The 13807-nt window shown below is 48.6% G+C and overlaps 1 protein-coding gene across 1 annotated transcript in view; it reads right to left on the reverse strand.

The window, feature by feature from the left end:
* LSG1 (large 60S subunit nuclear export GTPase 1) overlaps positions 1–13300 on the reverse strand; it is a 132988-nt gene extending 119688 nt beyond the window's left edge. Inside the window, exon 1 of the mRNA XM_085635260.1 lies at positions 13120–13300. Coding sequence (XP_085491386.1) covers positions 13120–13215 — 96 coding nt within the window. The 5' untranslated portion in view covers positions 13216–13300. The remainder of the gene's footprint in view (positions 1–13119) is intronic.
* Between the last annotated feature and the right edge of the window lie 507 nt (positions 13301–13807).

The following is a 13807-nucleotide window of genomic DNA, read 5'->3' on the forward strand; positions in this document are numbered from 1 at the left end:
CGCTCGGCTCTTTAATTTTCGAGATCGGGACGCTATCCTGCAAGCATCGAGGGTGACGGGCCCGGTCCCCTTCCAGAACGCGTCGGTGAATTTCTACCCGGACTTCACCCAGCAAGTGCAGAGGCAGAGACAGGGCTTTCTGGGGGTGAAGAGGCGGCTTCGGGAGAGGGATCTGAAGTATGCCATGCTCTTCCCTGCCAGACTACGTGTGGTGCACGAAGATCGGACATTTTTCTTTGACTCTCCTGTTATGGCCGATGAATAACAGGACGCTCTGCCCCGACGACGGACGGGGGAGGACATTGCCGAGGATGGGGACAGTGGCCGGGATGGGCAGGGCTGATTTTTCGGAGCCGGTCTGATTCGATTTGGCTATATTTGAAGACTTGAATAGAGTGCAGTCAATGCGGAGGGCGGCGGGAGGACGAGGGGTGCTCTTTTCCTCCCTTAGGGTACTTTTTGTAGATTTTTGGGGTTTTTGTAGGGCGACAGGCACACTGCAAGTTGGGGGGGCTTTGTAAGCTGCCGCAGGGGTGCAGGGTGGGGGGGGTTTCTGGGATTTTGGGTTTGTTGTTGGGGGGGTTTATTTCTGCAAGGCATGATGATTCTTTCCAGGACTGTTCCATGGTGGCTCTTCGGGAGTGGGGTGGGCCTCTTTACGTTTGAGGATGGGGGGTAGGGGTTTAAGTGTTATAAGCTGGAATGTTAATGGTTTGGGGGATCGCATTAAGCGTGGGATTGTTTTGCAATTCTTGAAACGGTCAATGCCGGATGTAGCCTTGCTGCAGGAGACGCACCTTATTGGTAATACGTGCTATGCTCTGAACAGGAAGGGGTATAAATTCATAGCACATTCGGGATTCTCCTCTGGGTCCAGGGGTGTGGGCATCCTAGTCAGAGCCTCGCTACCATTTGAGGTGGACTCCACCATTGTTGATGATAGGGGGAGGTTTGTGGCGGTGGCGGGGCGGTGGGAAGGAAGAACTTTGGTTTTAGTTTCGGTTTATGTCCCGCCGGCCCTGCAGGCCTCCACGTTCACAGATCTGGGTAGGGCCCTGCTGGATCTCCCGGGGGGTATGCTTGTGGTGGGAGGTGATTTCAACGCTGTTGGCTCTGGCCTGCTGGATAGATACCCGCCCAGAGACACAGGGGGGGCTCAGAGGTGGCTCCCAGACTTCCTAAACACGCTTGGCCTGATAGACTGCTGGAGGCTCCGGCACCCAACACAGAGCCAATACACGTTCCATTCCGGGGCACATGGTAGTCTCTCCAGGATTGATTACCTACTCACTCTGGCTGCGCATGCCTCATTGGTCTCCGAGGCGAGGCACATGGCGCGTGGTATATCTGACCACTCGCCAGTTTGGATCCGGCTGGATCTGGGTCTGGAGGGAGGCGGAAGGGTGGCCCCTATCAACCCGTGGTATTTCCGAGACCCCAAGATGCGCAGCGCGCTGGTAAAGAAAGTAGATAATTTTTTCAAGGATAATCAGGGATCCGTGGACTCGGCAGTGTCGCTGTGGGAAGCATTTAAGACCGTGCTCCGAGGGGAAGCCCTCTCCCTAGTAGTAGCTGCCAAGCGGCGGAGAGATGGCGAGGTTCTGCAGGTTGAGGAGGAGATCGCGGCTCTGGAGGGAGCGCTGGAGGAGGAGGTTACAGAGTCCTCACTGCATGAGCTTTGCTTGAAGCAAGCTGAGTATAAGGATCTGGTGACGAACGCCGCTAAGACCCTCAGTAGGGAGCAGCAGGGCCGATTGTATGATGTTGGTGACAAGGCAGGGAAACTCCTGGCTTGGCTGGACAAAAAAGAACGGGTCAATAGAGTTGTGCCAGAGTTGACGGGAGAGAGGGGAGAGGCGATTGTGGAACCTGAGAGGATTGTACAGTGTTTCTCGGAATATTTCTGTAGGGTCTATGCCTCAGTGTCGGATAGGCCGCCCGAGGACTCGTCTGACCTCCTCCGTGATAACGAGTTGCCCTGTCTCTCCGACATAGATAGGGAAGATCTAGATGGTGACATAACGGTTGACGAGGTGGCGGGGGCTATCCGCGCGTTAAACTCGGGTAAGGCCTCGGGACCGAACGGTTTGCCGGTCGATTTGTACAAGTTATTTCCGGATAGGGTCGCCCCTCACCTGCGCGCCATGTTTATGGAGGCGCGGGGGAGTGGGACCCTCCCGTTGGACCAGCGACTGGCGACGATCGTGGTTATACACAAAGAGGGCAAACCCCGAGATAAGTGCGTCTCATATAGGCCTATCTCACTTCTTAACGCAGAGCCGAAAATTCTGGCTAAAATCCTGGCGACCCGATTAATTAGGGTACTCGGTGACTTGGTCCACCCGGATCAATCCGGCTTCATCCCGCACCGAAACACAGTGTTAAATCTTCGGCGCCTTCATGGCGTAATCGCCAGGGCGGACACACTGCGTGAACCGGCTATTGTGGCGTCTCTTGACGCCACGATGGCATTCGACACGGTGGAATGGGCATATTTGTGGGCCGTACTGACCAAGTTCGGCTTTGGCCACGGTTTTGTGAGTTGGGTGAGGTTGCTGTATGAGGGGCCACTTGCGAGTGTGGTGGTGAATGGTCGTGCGTCGACTCAGTTTCAGCTTGGGAGGAGTACCAGGCAGGGTTGTCCCCTGTCGCCTTTGTTGTTCGCCCTCGCCCTTGAACCGCTGGCTGCGTGGATACGTTGGCACCCGGATATACGGGGCCTTAGATGGTCGCCTGAACACGAGGACCGTATTTCGCTCTATGCCGATGATATCCTGCTGTATCTTGCCTCACCCAAGAAATCACTTATAGTGGTCTGTGACGTACTCACATCTTTTGGTAGGAACTCGGGTCTTGTTATCAACTGGAGTAAATCATATTTGTATGTTCTTAGTGGCGAGGTTCCCCCGATCCCTAGAACATGTTCGATACAGGTCGCTCAGCAGGGCTTCGTGTATTTGGGGATCTTTATGTCCATGGACTCTGCGGTGCGATATGAGAAGAACCTGCTCCCCCCCTGGCACGCCTGAGGCGGGATGTTGAAGGCTGGCGGAGGCTGCCGCTCTCCCTCGTCGGGCGTGCGGCCCTGTTCAAAATGATGTCGCTTCCCCGCTTCCTCTACGCACTGCAGAATACTTTGGACTGGGTTCCGGCCAAATACTTTCGGGAGGTCGAAGGCCTCCAACGAACGTTGCTTTGGGATGGGCGGCCGCGAATAGCTATTGCAAAGTTGACGCTTCCATGGTACGACGGGGGCATTGCGCTCCCAGACGTCCGACGGTACTATTGGGCCACCCAGCTGAGTGCGATTAACCATGGGTTTTATGGCCCTGCCCTCAGCCCTGGGTATGCCATGGACAGGTGGTTGCTGCGTGGTGGTAACTATTACAGGGCGTTGTATTCGCGGTCCTTGGACTCGTCCCTCACGGGGCCCACTGCTGTGGCGGTGCGAGTGTGGAAGATGGCAACTGACTCGCTGGGCTGGAAGGATAGGCTCACCCTTGCTACCCCGCTATTTGAATCTGAGAGAATGGGTAGGCTTTGGCACACAAAAGGCTTTGACAAATGGGACTTGATCGGCATCTCCAGGGTCGGAGATGTCCTGATTAAGGGGAGGGTGAAGTCCTTTGAAGAGTTGCAGAAGGAGTATGAGCTGGGGCCATCTGAGTTTTTCCGCTATATTCAGGTGCGTCACGCCCTCCGATCAGTCCTCATAGAGGGTGAGAAGGTGCCTGAGTCCTCTCCTTTGGAGGACCGGGTCCTTGATGGTCATATGCCCGAGAGCACGATCTCGCTCATCTATAAGAAACTGATCAACGTCCGGGCGGATATGCTTCTGGGGTTGAGGGACCAGTGGGCTAGGGATGGCCTTGAGTTGGATGACGAGGATTGGCAGTCTGCCGTTTCATCTCCTAAGGAGGTAGCGATCCCGTCGCGTCTGAGGCTGGTGCAGCTTAAAATACTGCATCGAGTGTATGTGACGGGGCCAAGGCTGGTTCACATGGGATTCTCGGAGGACGGCCTATGCAGGAGGGGTTGTGGTATGGTGGGTACTTTCCTGCATATCATTTGGGAATGTGGTGTCATCACGGAATTTTGGAGGAGAGTCCATGCAGTGATGGAGGAGGTGACGGGCATTGCTATGCAGCCGGAAGCGCGGTGTTGTCTACTGAATGTCTGGGTGCCCACTGATCATAATGCGGCGCAGACCCAATGGGTGACTCTGGGCAACATGGTTGCTAAGAGAGATATCGCGCGAATGTGGGGCTCTACGGGGCCCCCCCACATTGACCGCGTGGAAAGAAAATATGGACTGGAGTATGTTAAGGGAAAAGACGGTCTGTTGCGCTAGAGGCCGCCCCCGGAAGTGGCACGCCATATGGGGGCGGTGGAATCAATACAGGGGGGGGAAATATGTCTTGCCCCGGATCTGGATCCTCCCGAGGAACAGCTTTCCTCCTAACCTTCTTTCCAGCCCAGTATGGTTTATGGACTTTTTGGCCTCTACAGTCCCTCTTCTTCCTCTTTACTTTGTACTGTAACTGTTAGATGAGTGGGGTCCGACCTCCCCTGGGGGGCTCATCATGGGCTTTCAGTATGCTTGCCTTGCTGGGGTTTGTTGTGCGTTTTTGTGTTTAATTAAAATTGAACCTTTGCACTTCTCCTTTCATGGTACTGGGGACGCATCTCTGTTTCTATATATCGATGCTGCCGAACCTCCGGGTTGTCGGCTGAATAGCTGTGTCCTGACTTTTGAAAATAAAGGTTAAAAAAAAAAAAAATCTACCCAGGCGGATTACCTGGTGATCGACCACCCCATAATTCCCTATCTTTACGTGTTACCTAAGGTACACAAGACACAACGTCCCCCCCCCCCCCCCCCCCCCCCCCCCCGGAGAGACCGATTATTTCAGGGCTTGGTTCACTTCTTGAACCATTGTCGACTTCTGTGGACGTCTTTTTAAGGCCCTTAGTAAAGACCATGCCTACGTACCTGCAGGACACCAAAGATGTCTTACAGCTGCTCCCTGGTATTAGCTTTAACATCGAGACAGACTTCCTCGTCAGTTTTGACGTGGAGTCCCTCTATACTTGCATACCACAGACAGAGACACTTGAAGCAATCAGAGGGTTGTTAGAAGTCAATCCAACCGGCTTGAGTTGGCCAGTCAATTTTAGCATGGATTGTGCCAGGCTGGCTATGACCGAAAACTTTTTCAAATACGAAGACCGGATTTATCTTCAGGTATCCGGTACTTCGATGGGCAGTGTTTTGGCCCCAAGCCTGGCCAATCTGTATGTTCACCTGTTTGAACAGAACTGCGTTCTCAACAATAATAATCCTTATCGTGACTGTATTGTTGAATGGAAATGCTATATCAACGATATTGTCGCCATTTGGAGAGGCGATCTTGATACTCTGAATGCCTTTCATGCTTGGCTTAGTAACCAAAACAACTTTCTCAATTTCACTATGGAAGCTAGTAAGCTAAGCTTGCAGTTTCTGGATCTTCGCATTTTTCCAGTTGATAATGGTCTTGGGAGTGAGTTATATACGAAACCCATGGCCAAAAATTCCATTCTATCATATGACAGTTTTCACCCCAAATCGCTACGGGCTGGTCTACCATTTGGGCAATTTCTCAGGTTGAGACGGAACTGTTCCACTATGGACAGTTATAGGTAGCATGCCGATTTATTGTCCCAGAACCTGAAAGTCAGACAATATCCTTCGAAACTTATACGGCAATCGTATAAACGTGCTTCTAACAACAATCGTGAAGCCCTATTGGAACCTTCTGTACCTAAAACTCCCCTGAACAAACTAACCTGTGTGAACACTTTCAGCACTCAATCTAATCAAATACAAAAGATCATACGGAATCCTTGGCGAATTTTAAACATCGGACAGGTCCATCTTCCACCTCCATTGTTCTCGTTTAAGAGGAGTGCTAATTTGTGTGATACACTGGTTCACACACGTCCCAGGAGTACGGCTGTTGCCCCTGTGAAAACTCTCTGGAATATGCCACCTGTACAGGGACATTTTGCATGTGGTGGCTGCGCTGTTTGTCCACAAACACAGCATACCACTGAGATTGACATTGGCACTTGCAAACCCTGGCGACAAACAAAACACACAAACTGCAACAGTGACAAGGTGATTTACTTAATCACATGTCCTTGCAATAAGATATGTGGGGATGACAACCAGGAAAGTTAAATTGATAATTATGGAACACAAGAGTACCATCAGGTGCCAAAGACAATCGACTCGCCCGACTAGTCATTTTGTGGAACTGAATCACAAACCTGATGAAATAACGTGGACTATCCTTGAACAACCCTTTATTCCCACACATGTTACTGACATATCAAACTTTTTGTTTAAGAAGGAACAGCGCTGGGTGTTTAAATTAAAAAGTGATGAGGTGGGGCTCAACGATGCTATTCCTTGGACCTTATTGTGATAGAGCCCTTGTTTGCTCTGTATATGTTTGGTGACATTGCCCGCACTTACATCTCCTGTTTGTAGTTTTCAGTAATATCTGATAAATTGACATTATGTTTTTCTGCTAGCTTCTTTGCTGTTAGTCTTTTGTTTTCAGGGGACAAGGTGTCTCTACTGAGGTGATCAAATAGCTGTCACACACTTTCGCCTCTTCTCAATTATTGAGTATAATCGACTATATTTGAACATTTGTTATTACATTTGAAATGACAATACTACCTTGAGCCGTCTTAGAGAGGAGTAAGAATGATCATATATATGGTTTGATGAGTTCTTCGAAAAACTACATTAAGGATCGATATAGGTGCCATGTTGTTATTCTTGTTCACTAAACATTTACTTTATGCGGAGGGACGACGACCCGTTTTTGCCGCTTTGGTGGTTTCTATTAAGTTTTATCATAGTCTGGTGATATGTAGATACGTGGTCGAGTTTTCAAGCAAAAGCTTGTGATCACTGGTTTATGGTTTGATAATTGATCGGTTGTCTCTATATATACTTTTTGACAACCGCATTGTTCTTAATAAATACACTCGAGGTCGGTGAGAACATTCAGGTCCGACTTCGTCATACTACAGTTCCCAGCATGCCTATACGCATTCACGTATATGGCGCTAAAGCGCCCCAGTCATGTGACGGGGGTTACGTTCACGTTGCGTCTTGCGGGTCCCAGTGTTTAGCATTTCTCGAGTCTTTCCTTTAAAACTTACGTGCCTGTCCGGTTACCACTCGGAACGACCAGGAAGAAGGTCCGGGGTAACGACGGACAGGTAAGATAGTTTTTAATCCTTTACCTTCAAAGCTGCCGTGCTAGTCACGCGGGCTTCTGGTGTAATTTCGCCTGTACTTTAGGTGGCTGCCTCCATATGTTCCTTGGTACCACCTGGTTGATTTTATATCTCTAGATCTCTAAATACTTGTATTGATTTGTGAAGCAGCTACTATGCTCCTTGAGTGGGGTGTAGTTTAAATTCCGCCCTGTTGGTAGAATGCTCGGGCATTCACTTGTGTGCATTAATGAAGGTTGCTTGACCTATGGTGTGCCATTTTGGATTAGAACAGTACTTGTCAAACCTTGTTTATATACTTGGTTTAGGACGTGTACATGCCCGTTCTGCGGAGTGATTCCTCCTCTGTGTTGTTTCTCTTTATGTGTTTCAATGGCACTGCTTTGGAGAATAATTAAGTTCTTGGTTCCTCCATGGCATTAGCTTTTCTTTTTCTTCTTTTCCCTGTTTAGGTCGAGGACTACCGGTCTGCCGAAGGCAGAACCGGAAGTCGGAAGATTTAATGTTTTCTAGAGTGGCTATTTAGCCCGCCTCTTTTTGCTTCTCCTCCATTGGCTGGCTTCCTAAACGGAGGCCAGCCATTGGAGGAGAGAGCCGTCCCTCCAAATAGGCTCCGTCTTTTTCAGATTCGGGGGCGTGTTTTTGCTGTTCTTTCCACTTTTTAGCCACGCCCTTTTAGAACAGCAGGAACACGCCCCCGAATCCGAAAAAGTTTCGGAGCTTCCATCCGCCATTTTTTCCCTATCGTCTGGCCGGGAGGATCCATCCGTCCGGCGCCGTGTTCATGCCCCATGCAAGCAAGTGTGGGATGATGCTCACTGCCGGGAGATGGCGAAGGCTGCTTCTGTGCAAGTCCCAGGATCTAGTGCCCGGGGCCGTTGGAGACCTGACTCCAGCCCTGGTCACAGCAGGTACGACAGTCCTCCTTCAGACCAAAGACGCTCGAAACCGCCCCTGATGCCGGCTCCTCGCCTCGTGCCTTGGACATCTTTCGCGCACAGCCCGCATTTTCGGCAAGGACAGAGGCACCGAGACGCTCGCGAGCAACCTTAGCCCGGACTGAACCACACGGATCAGAAACGTGAGGTGAAATTATTTGGAGAAAACAGGCAACTGCAGCCTTTGTAGTCACTGCACAGAAACGGCCCTTGAGACGATATTCCCGCAGAACCGAGCGGAGACAAATGTTCCTCAGAATCGACTCCGAACTGCTCCTGGGTGGGCCCGACCATATACATTGCGCACAGCCTGCGAACAGCTCGCCTTTTCATTCCGAAATTACACAGAACTATTGAGACGGCGGGGGGTCACCACGCCGGGCTCTGTTGACACATTGTGTAGGCTGTGAAAGCACAACACGGTGCAAGTAATTGCCTGCTCCCTGTGGCTGACAAGCAGACAAATGACGGCAATAGACGTGCCAATGAATTTACATTTATGTAAACAGGGGGAAAAGGGAAACCAAACGTGCTTGCTACACGGATCAGTCATCTCAGAACACATAGGACGAAGGATGCCAATGCTTAGAAGGAATTAAGAGCATGTTTTCAGGATATAAATTATGGAAACAAATGAAGGTCCCAGGGTGATGGCGTGAGCAGTGAAGCGGCATCGGGGCACTGACAGCTTAGTGGCATGTTTTCTTTTTTTTTTTTCTATTTCGTAGTGAGACCACATCAGGTTGTTAACCGCTCGTCCCTCAGTCCCACTTTCAGTGGAGGGCTTTTAATAGCATTCTGTACCGTACCCTTGTCTTTTGACCTACCTTCTGGATTCTCTTTGCTTGTCTCCCTGAATGTCAGAACAGCACCACTTGGGTCATCATACGCAACACCAAACTCTTCCCACACAGGTGACACTACAGTGTCAGAAACACAAAGTATCCAAGAATCATGCCTGCTGCCTTAAACTGCTCCAGCGTGAATGTGCAAACTTACCTTGCACAAACACTGCACACGAAAACAAGCAAAAGTTATACTCCCACCGGAGCCAAGTTCAGCAGCGTGTGTGCTCCTCATCACGGGATCAGAACTCTGCAACATCTCACTAACTCACTTTCACTGTCTCTTTCACTACCTCTCTCTATCTCACTACATCACAACACCACTCTGCTTACATCTCACTACCTCACAACATCCCTCTCCCTCACTACATCACTGTTTCATTACCTCACTCTCTCACTACATAACTCTCTCTACCTCACTACCTCACAACTTCTCTCTCTCAAAACATCACTACCTCACTCTCTAGCTCACAACCTCACAACTTCACTCTCTCTCACTCACTACCTCAATCACTCTATCTCACTACCTCACTCTTTCTATCTCACTAACTCACTTTCACTCTCTTTCACTACCTCTCTATCTCACTACATCACAACATCACTCTATGCTTATATATCACTACCTCACAACATCCCTCTCCCTCACTACCTCACTCTTTCACTACCTCACTACCTCACTCTATCTCACTCTCTATCTCACTACCTCACTCTCTATCTACCTCACTCTCTCTCACTACCTCACTCTCTATTTCAATACCTCACTCTCTCTCTCTCTATCTCACTAACTCACTCTCTCTCTGCTAATGCAATAGGTATCATATATGCAAAAAAAAGCTAATGCCAATAGAAATGACAATGCCATTTATTTAGGGATACAAAAATAATAAAAAAATAATGAGCAATACCAATAGCTCTACCTATAATATTGCCGAGACCATTGCATTGTAAATGCTTGTTTTATAGAGCGTTGCCTCACGCCCTGAGTTGTTACCAGGAGTGTAGGACGTATCCCTGATTGATTGCGGGTAAGGAGGCCATTTGTTGACCCCGTAATGACAAGTGTTCATTACATATACAGTTGTTTTAAGTAACTGAGTATTCTGACCCAAGCCAGCTTACGTTATTCATGTTTTCTCCTGTTTAAATTTTTTCAACAGGTGATTATCTTGTATCCCTACAGTTCCGCCTATCTGAGGATAAGCAGGTACATCTGTAGGTTGTATCGTTCCATCTATGTTTTGGTTTTTATGTGTTTGGTGACCTTGCACTTCACTCCTAATATTTGCAGTAGTATCATTAGCTGGTCCTGATGAAAGCCACAATCATATTGTTTAGATCTTAGTTGGCTGAAACATGTACACCGTATTTCTCATTGACGTGTTCAGAAAATTTCCGTGGACACGTTTTCTTCTTTGATTTTTATGTCTTGACACCTTTAGATACTGAACAAATATATTTTTCTATTGGTAGTCAATTTTAACCTTGTTGTTCACACACACTGCACTTTATTTTCACCACACTGTAGGCAGCTTCTGTTGTTAGGAGATCTTATCCTCCGTTTTATACCCAAAAAACATCCGTGAGCTCCTCCTTTTTTATAATAAGCAAAGGAGTTGTAGCTCCTTCACTGCACTAGGTGCGGTTAAAGGAGGTCCCAGATGATGAAGCATGCCACCTCGGTGGGTGATGGGACTTAGTCCTTTTCCTAAGGACTCCCTTTGTTTGATTATGCTGGTTTTGTGTCACTAGTTCTCAGTTTGGCTTTAGTAGACCAGCGGATTTTATGTTGATATATATTGTCCCGCATCACCATTAGCAGCAAGCCCCCTAGGATCCCAAAGGCCCGATTTCAGACTTACCCACTCCAGCGGTATAGCAGTGGTGCAAAGAGTGCCCTCTCCGCAGGTGCTCACATGTCCGGATCTTGTACGGTGAAGTAGGGCAACTTGCAGTGAATGTTACAGCACCCAGTTGCACAGTCTTTTTTTCAAGCAGGACTGACAGTTCATGCCAGTGATCAGAGCTACAGTGGGGGCTGGGTGCAGGTGTGATCCTGCGGCTCCGCACCATGGCTCCTGCGAGGGTATGACGTTTTCGGCAGCATCTTGGTGAACCTTGGGGAATTCGTCAGATACAGGTCACTCCATGCGGGCTCAACTCGCTGGTCAGAGAAGTAGTCTTTTGGTCCGGGTGACGACCCGAACCCTTGGCCAAAGTGGTACTGGCAGCCCCTCTTGGACTACAGGGTTGCCACGGTACTCACAATCCAGGCACAGACTCACTTCATGCGATCACCCTCAATCTCCTGGCATATAGGTTCACCGTTACTGCAGTCTCCAGTTCACTGTGAACTCCTCCGGTATAAAGGGTCACTGCAGCCTGCAGCTTACCGAACAGCGCTTCTGGTACGGCTCAGAACAAGACCGCTCTCTACTAACATACAAGGATCACAGAGCCAATACTGCTCATGAGCAATGGCCCAATCGGTGCACAGTCTCACACCTCGCTTGGGGATTCCTTGTGCTGGACTCTCCACTGGACCTCACTCACTCCCATGCTCTGGTCTGCCTCACAGGTCAAACTGGTCTTGGCAAGCAGGCGACGGACGGTACTCCAGGTCAGGAGATATTATTTTCCTCTGTTATGTCCCCTAACCCAGCAGGGAGACTAGCAAGCCTTGGCCCCAAGTCCTGGTCACAGGCAGAAGTCTTGTAGAGCTTTCCCTTCTTACACAGCCCATCAGGCTGCTTAGCAGACGAAAAATTTGGGGGGACTCAACCTCCGCTTCTTATAGTCGTTTTCCAAACACCAAATGTGATTTAGGGTCTGAGTCTTATGTTGGGGTTCTGCCTATTTTGAAGCACTAACCACACATGTACTCCACAGTGCTAATGTATTCCTGTACTGTACTTTCCCCAGGCACACTTCCATCCAGCAAAGAGTCACTACTACTCCTGCGCTGTGCAGCACATCATATCTACATGATGTAGACCATGGGTTGAGTTAAGCACATAGCAGCTGAACTTTTAAATAGGTGCGTGAGCCTGTAGACCCCATTCCAGTGACACCGGGTAAAATGGTCCTGTTCAGTACTACTGATCACTAAACAGCATGCTGCCACCACCGCATTCATGCTGCCTAACTCCTGGTGAAGGTAGTAGCCTTCCACCACTATGAGTGTAGCTCTTTGGGCACCCCTCCTGATGAACAAGACTGCAAATCGTGTGACAGGCCTATGTTATGGCGCGCTCACATGAGCCCCGTTAGTCTATGACAAAACATAAACATCAGGGATCCAGACAAAAATACAGTTGGGGACTCAGGGTAGGGATCGTGTCTTTACCATGCTGAGAACTTGCCGTTGTTGCCAATTTCCAGATTTTTGAATCAATAAATGCATAAGCGGACTGTCATACTCTGCTTTTCAAGCTCCTCCCCTAGCGACTCCACTCCGTTTCCTCTACCATACTTTGACTCCCAGCTTATGAGCTCCCAGAATACAATGTTTTTCATTACAGCACTTACTACAATAAAACTTTTTTTTATAAATGCAATGGGTTAAAAATCTAGCACCAACTAACAGTATGTCACGGAACAAAGGATGTCAGATCACTCAAAGTGTTATTTATAAAGTGCAGCTCACCAATTTAACACAACTTCTGTAAGTCATGTTTTGTTAAAGGACAGTCAGGAAAATTGAAACTTGGCGCGTGGGGCGATTAAGCAAACTATAAAGACCATAGAGCACTAGCTGCCAACTGACCATATGATAACATGCCTGAAAAACGTCAGCCTGTCCAAGCTTTTTTAGCCACATGCTCCTCTATGGTCCATGCAGAAAGCGAAACTACAATTTCTCAGGATGTAACAAGTTCTTAGTCACCGTACAGAGCGATTGAAGTTGCAACAGTAAGTATTAAACGATAAAGTGTCTCTTTTTCTCACTGCGTGTTTTATTACCTCAGTGACATTTGCTCCTAATCCCCGTAAGCATGTACTGTGAAGCAGAGCACGTGCACTGACGGACAGTAACTCACCCAGGAATCCTTGCTCTTCTGGCCTCGGTTCGTCAAGTTCCTTTCTTTAATGATGGCTCGACCAAGCCCGCTCGAGGCTGCCTTTTTCTTCCCCATGTTCAGCCCCGCAACGACTTGAATCCCAGTAAACGTTCACAGGGAGGCGGGCCTAGGAGGACCGGAAGTAACGCGAAACATGCCTTCTGTGAGGACAGTCACCCAGCATGCATCGCGAGGCTTCATTCGTGGCGTTCGAGCCAGAGCCATCTTGAAATGATGTACAGTCGGGAAAACAAACGTGCCAAATGGGAAGAAAGCGCTATCGTATTTTTAACACCAAAAAGAAAGCTCAGATAAAGATGTAATTTTACAGGTAGACAACTAAAGCAGGCATACGTCTATAAAAACGTCACTTAATGTGTTAGATGAATCCAAATTGTCTCATTAATTTTTGGTTCATCAAAATGTGCTTATATTATGACGTTCTATTTTCTTCTGTAATATAAAACTGAATAAATGGGTGTCGAAGATGGCCACTGGGCTGACTATAATTTGGGGTGGAGTTACGTCACTGAATTTTCAATAGCTAGGGCGACGTAAGTGTAGTAATAACATCTGCTTCTCCAAATAGCAAGTAAGCTGTAGGTAGCTCTCTGGCTACCTGTCAGTAGCTCTATTGTGTGCAGCCCCGACTAAATCAGAATTTACA

This window comes from Triturus cristatus, chromosome 11 (genome assembly GCF_964204655.1).
Source record: "Triturus cristatus chromosome 11, aTriCri1.1, whole genome shotgun sequence".
Classification (NCBI taxonomy): Eukaryota; Metazoa; Chordata; class Amphibia; order Caudata; family Salamandridae; genus Triturus; species Triturus cristatus.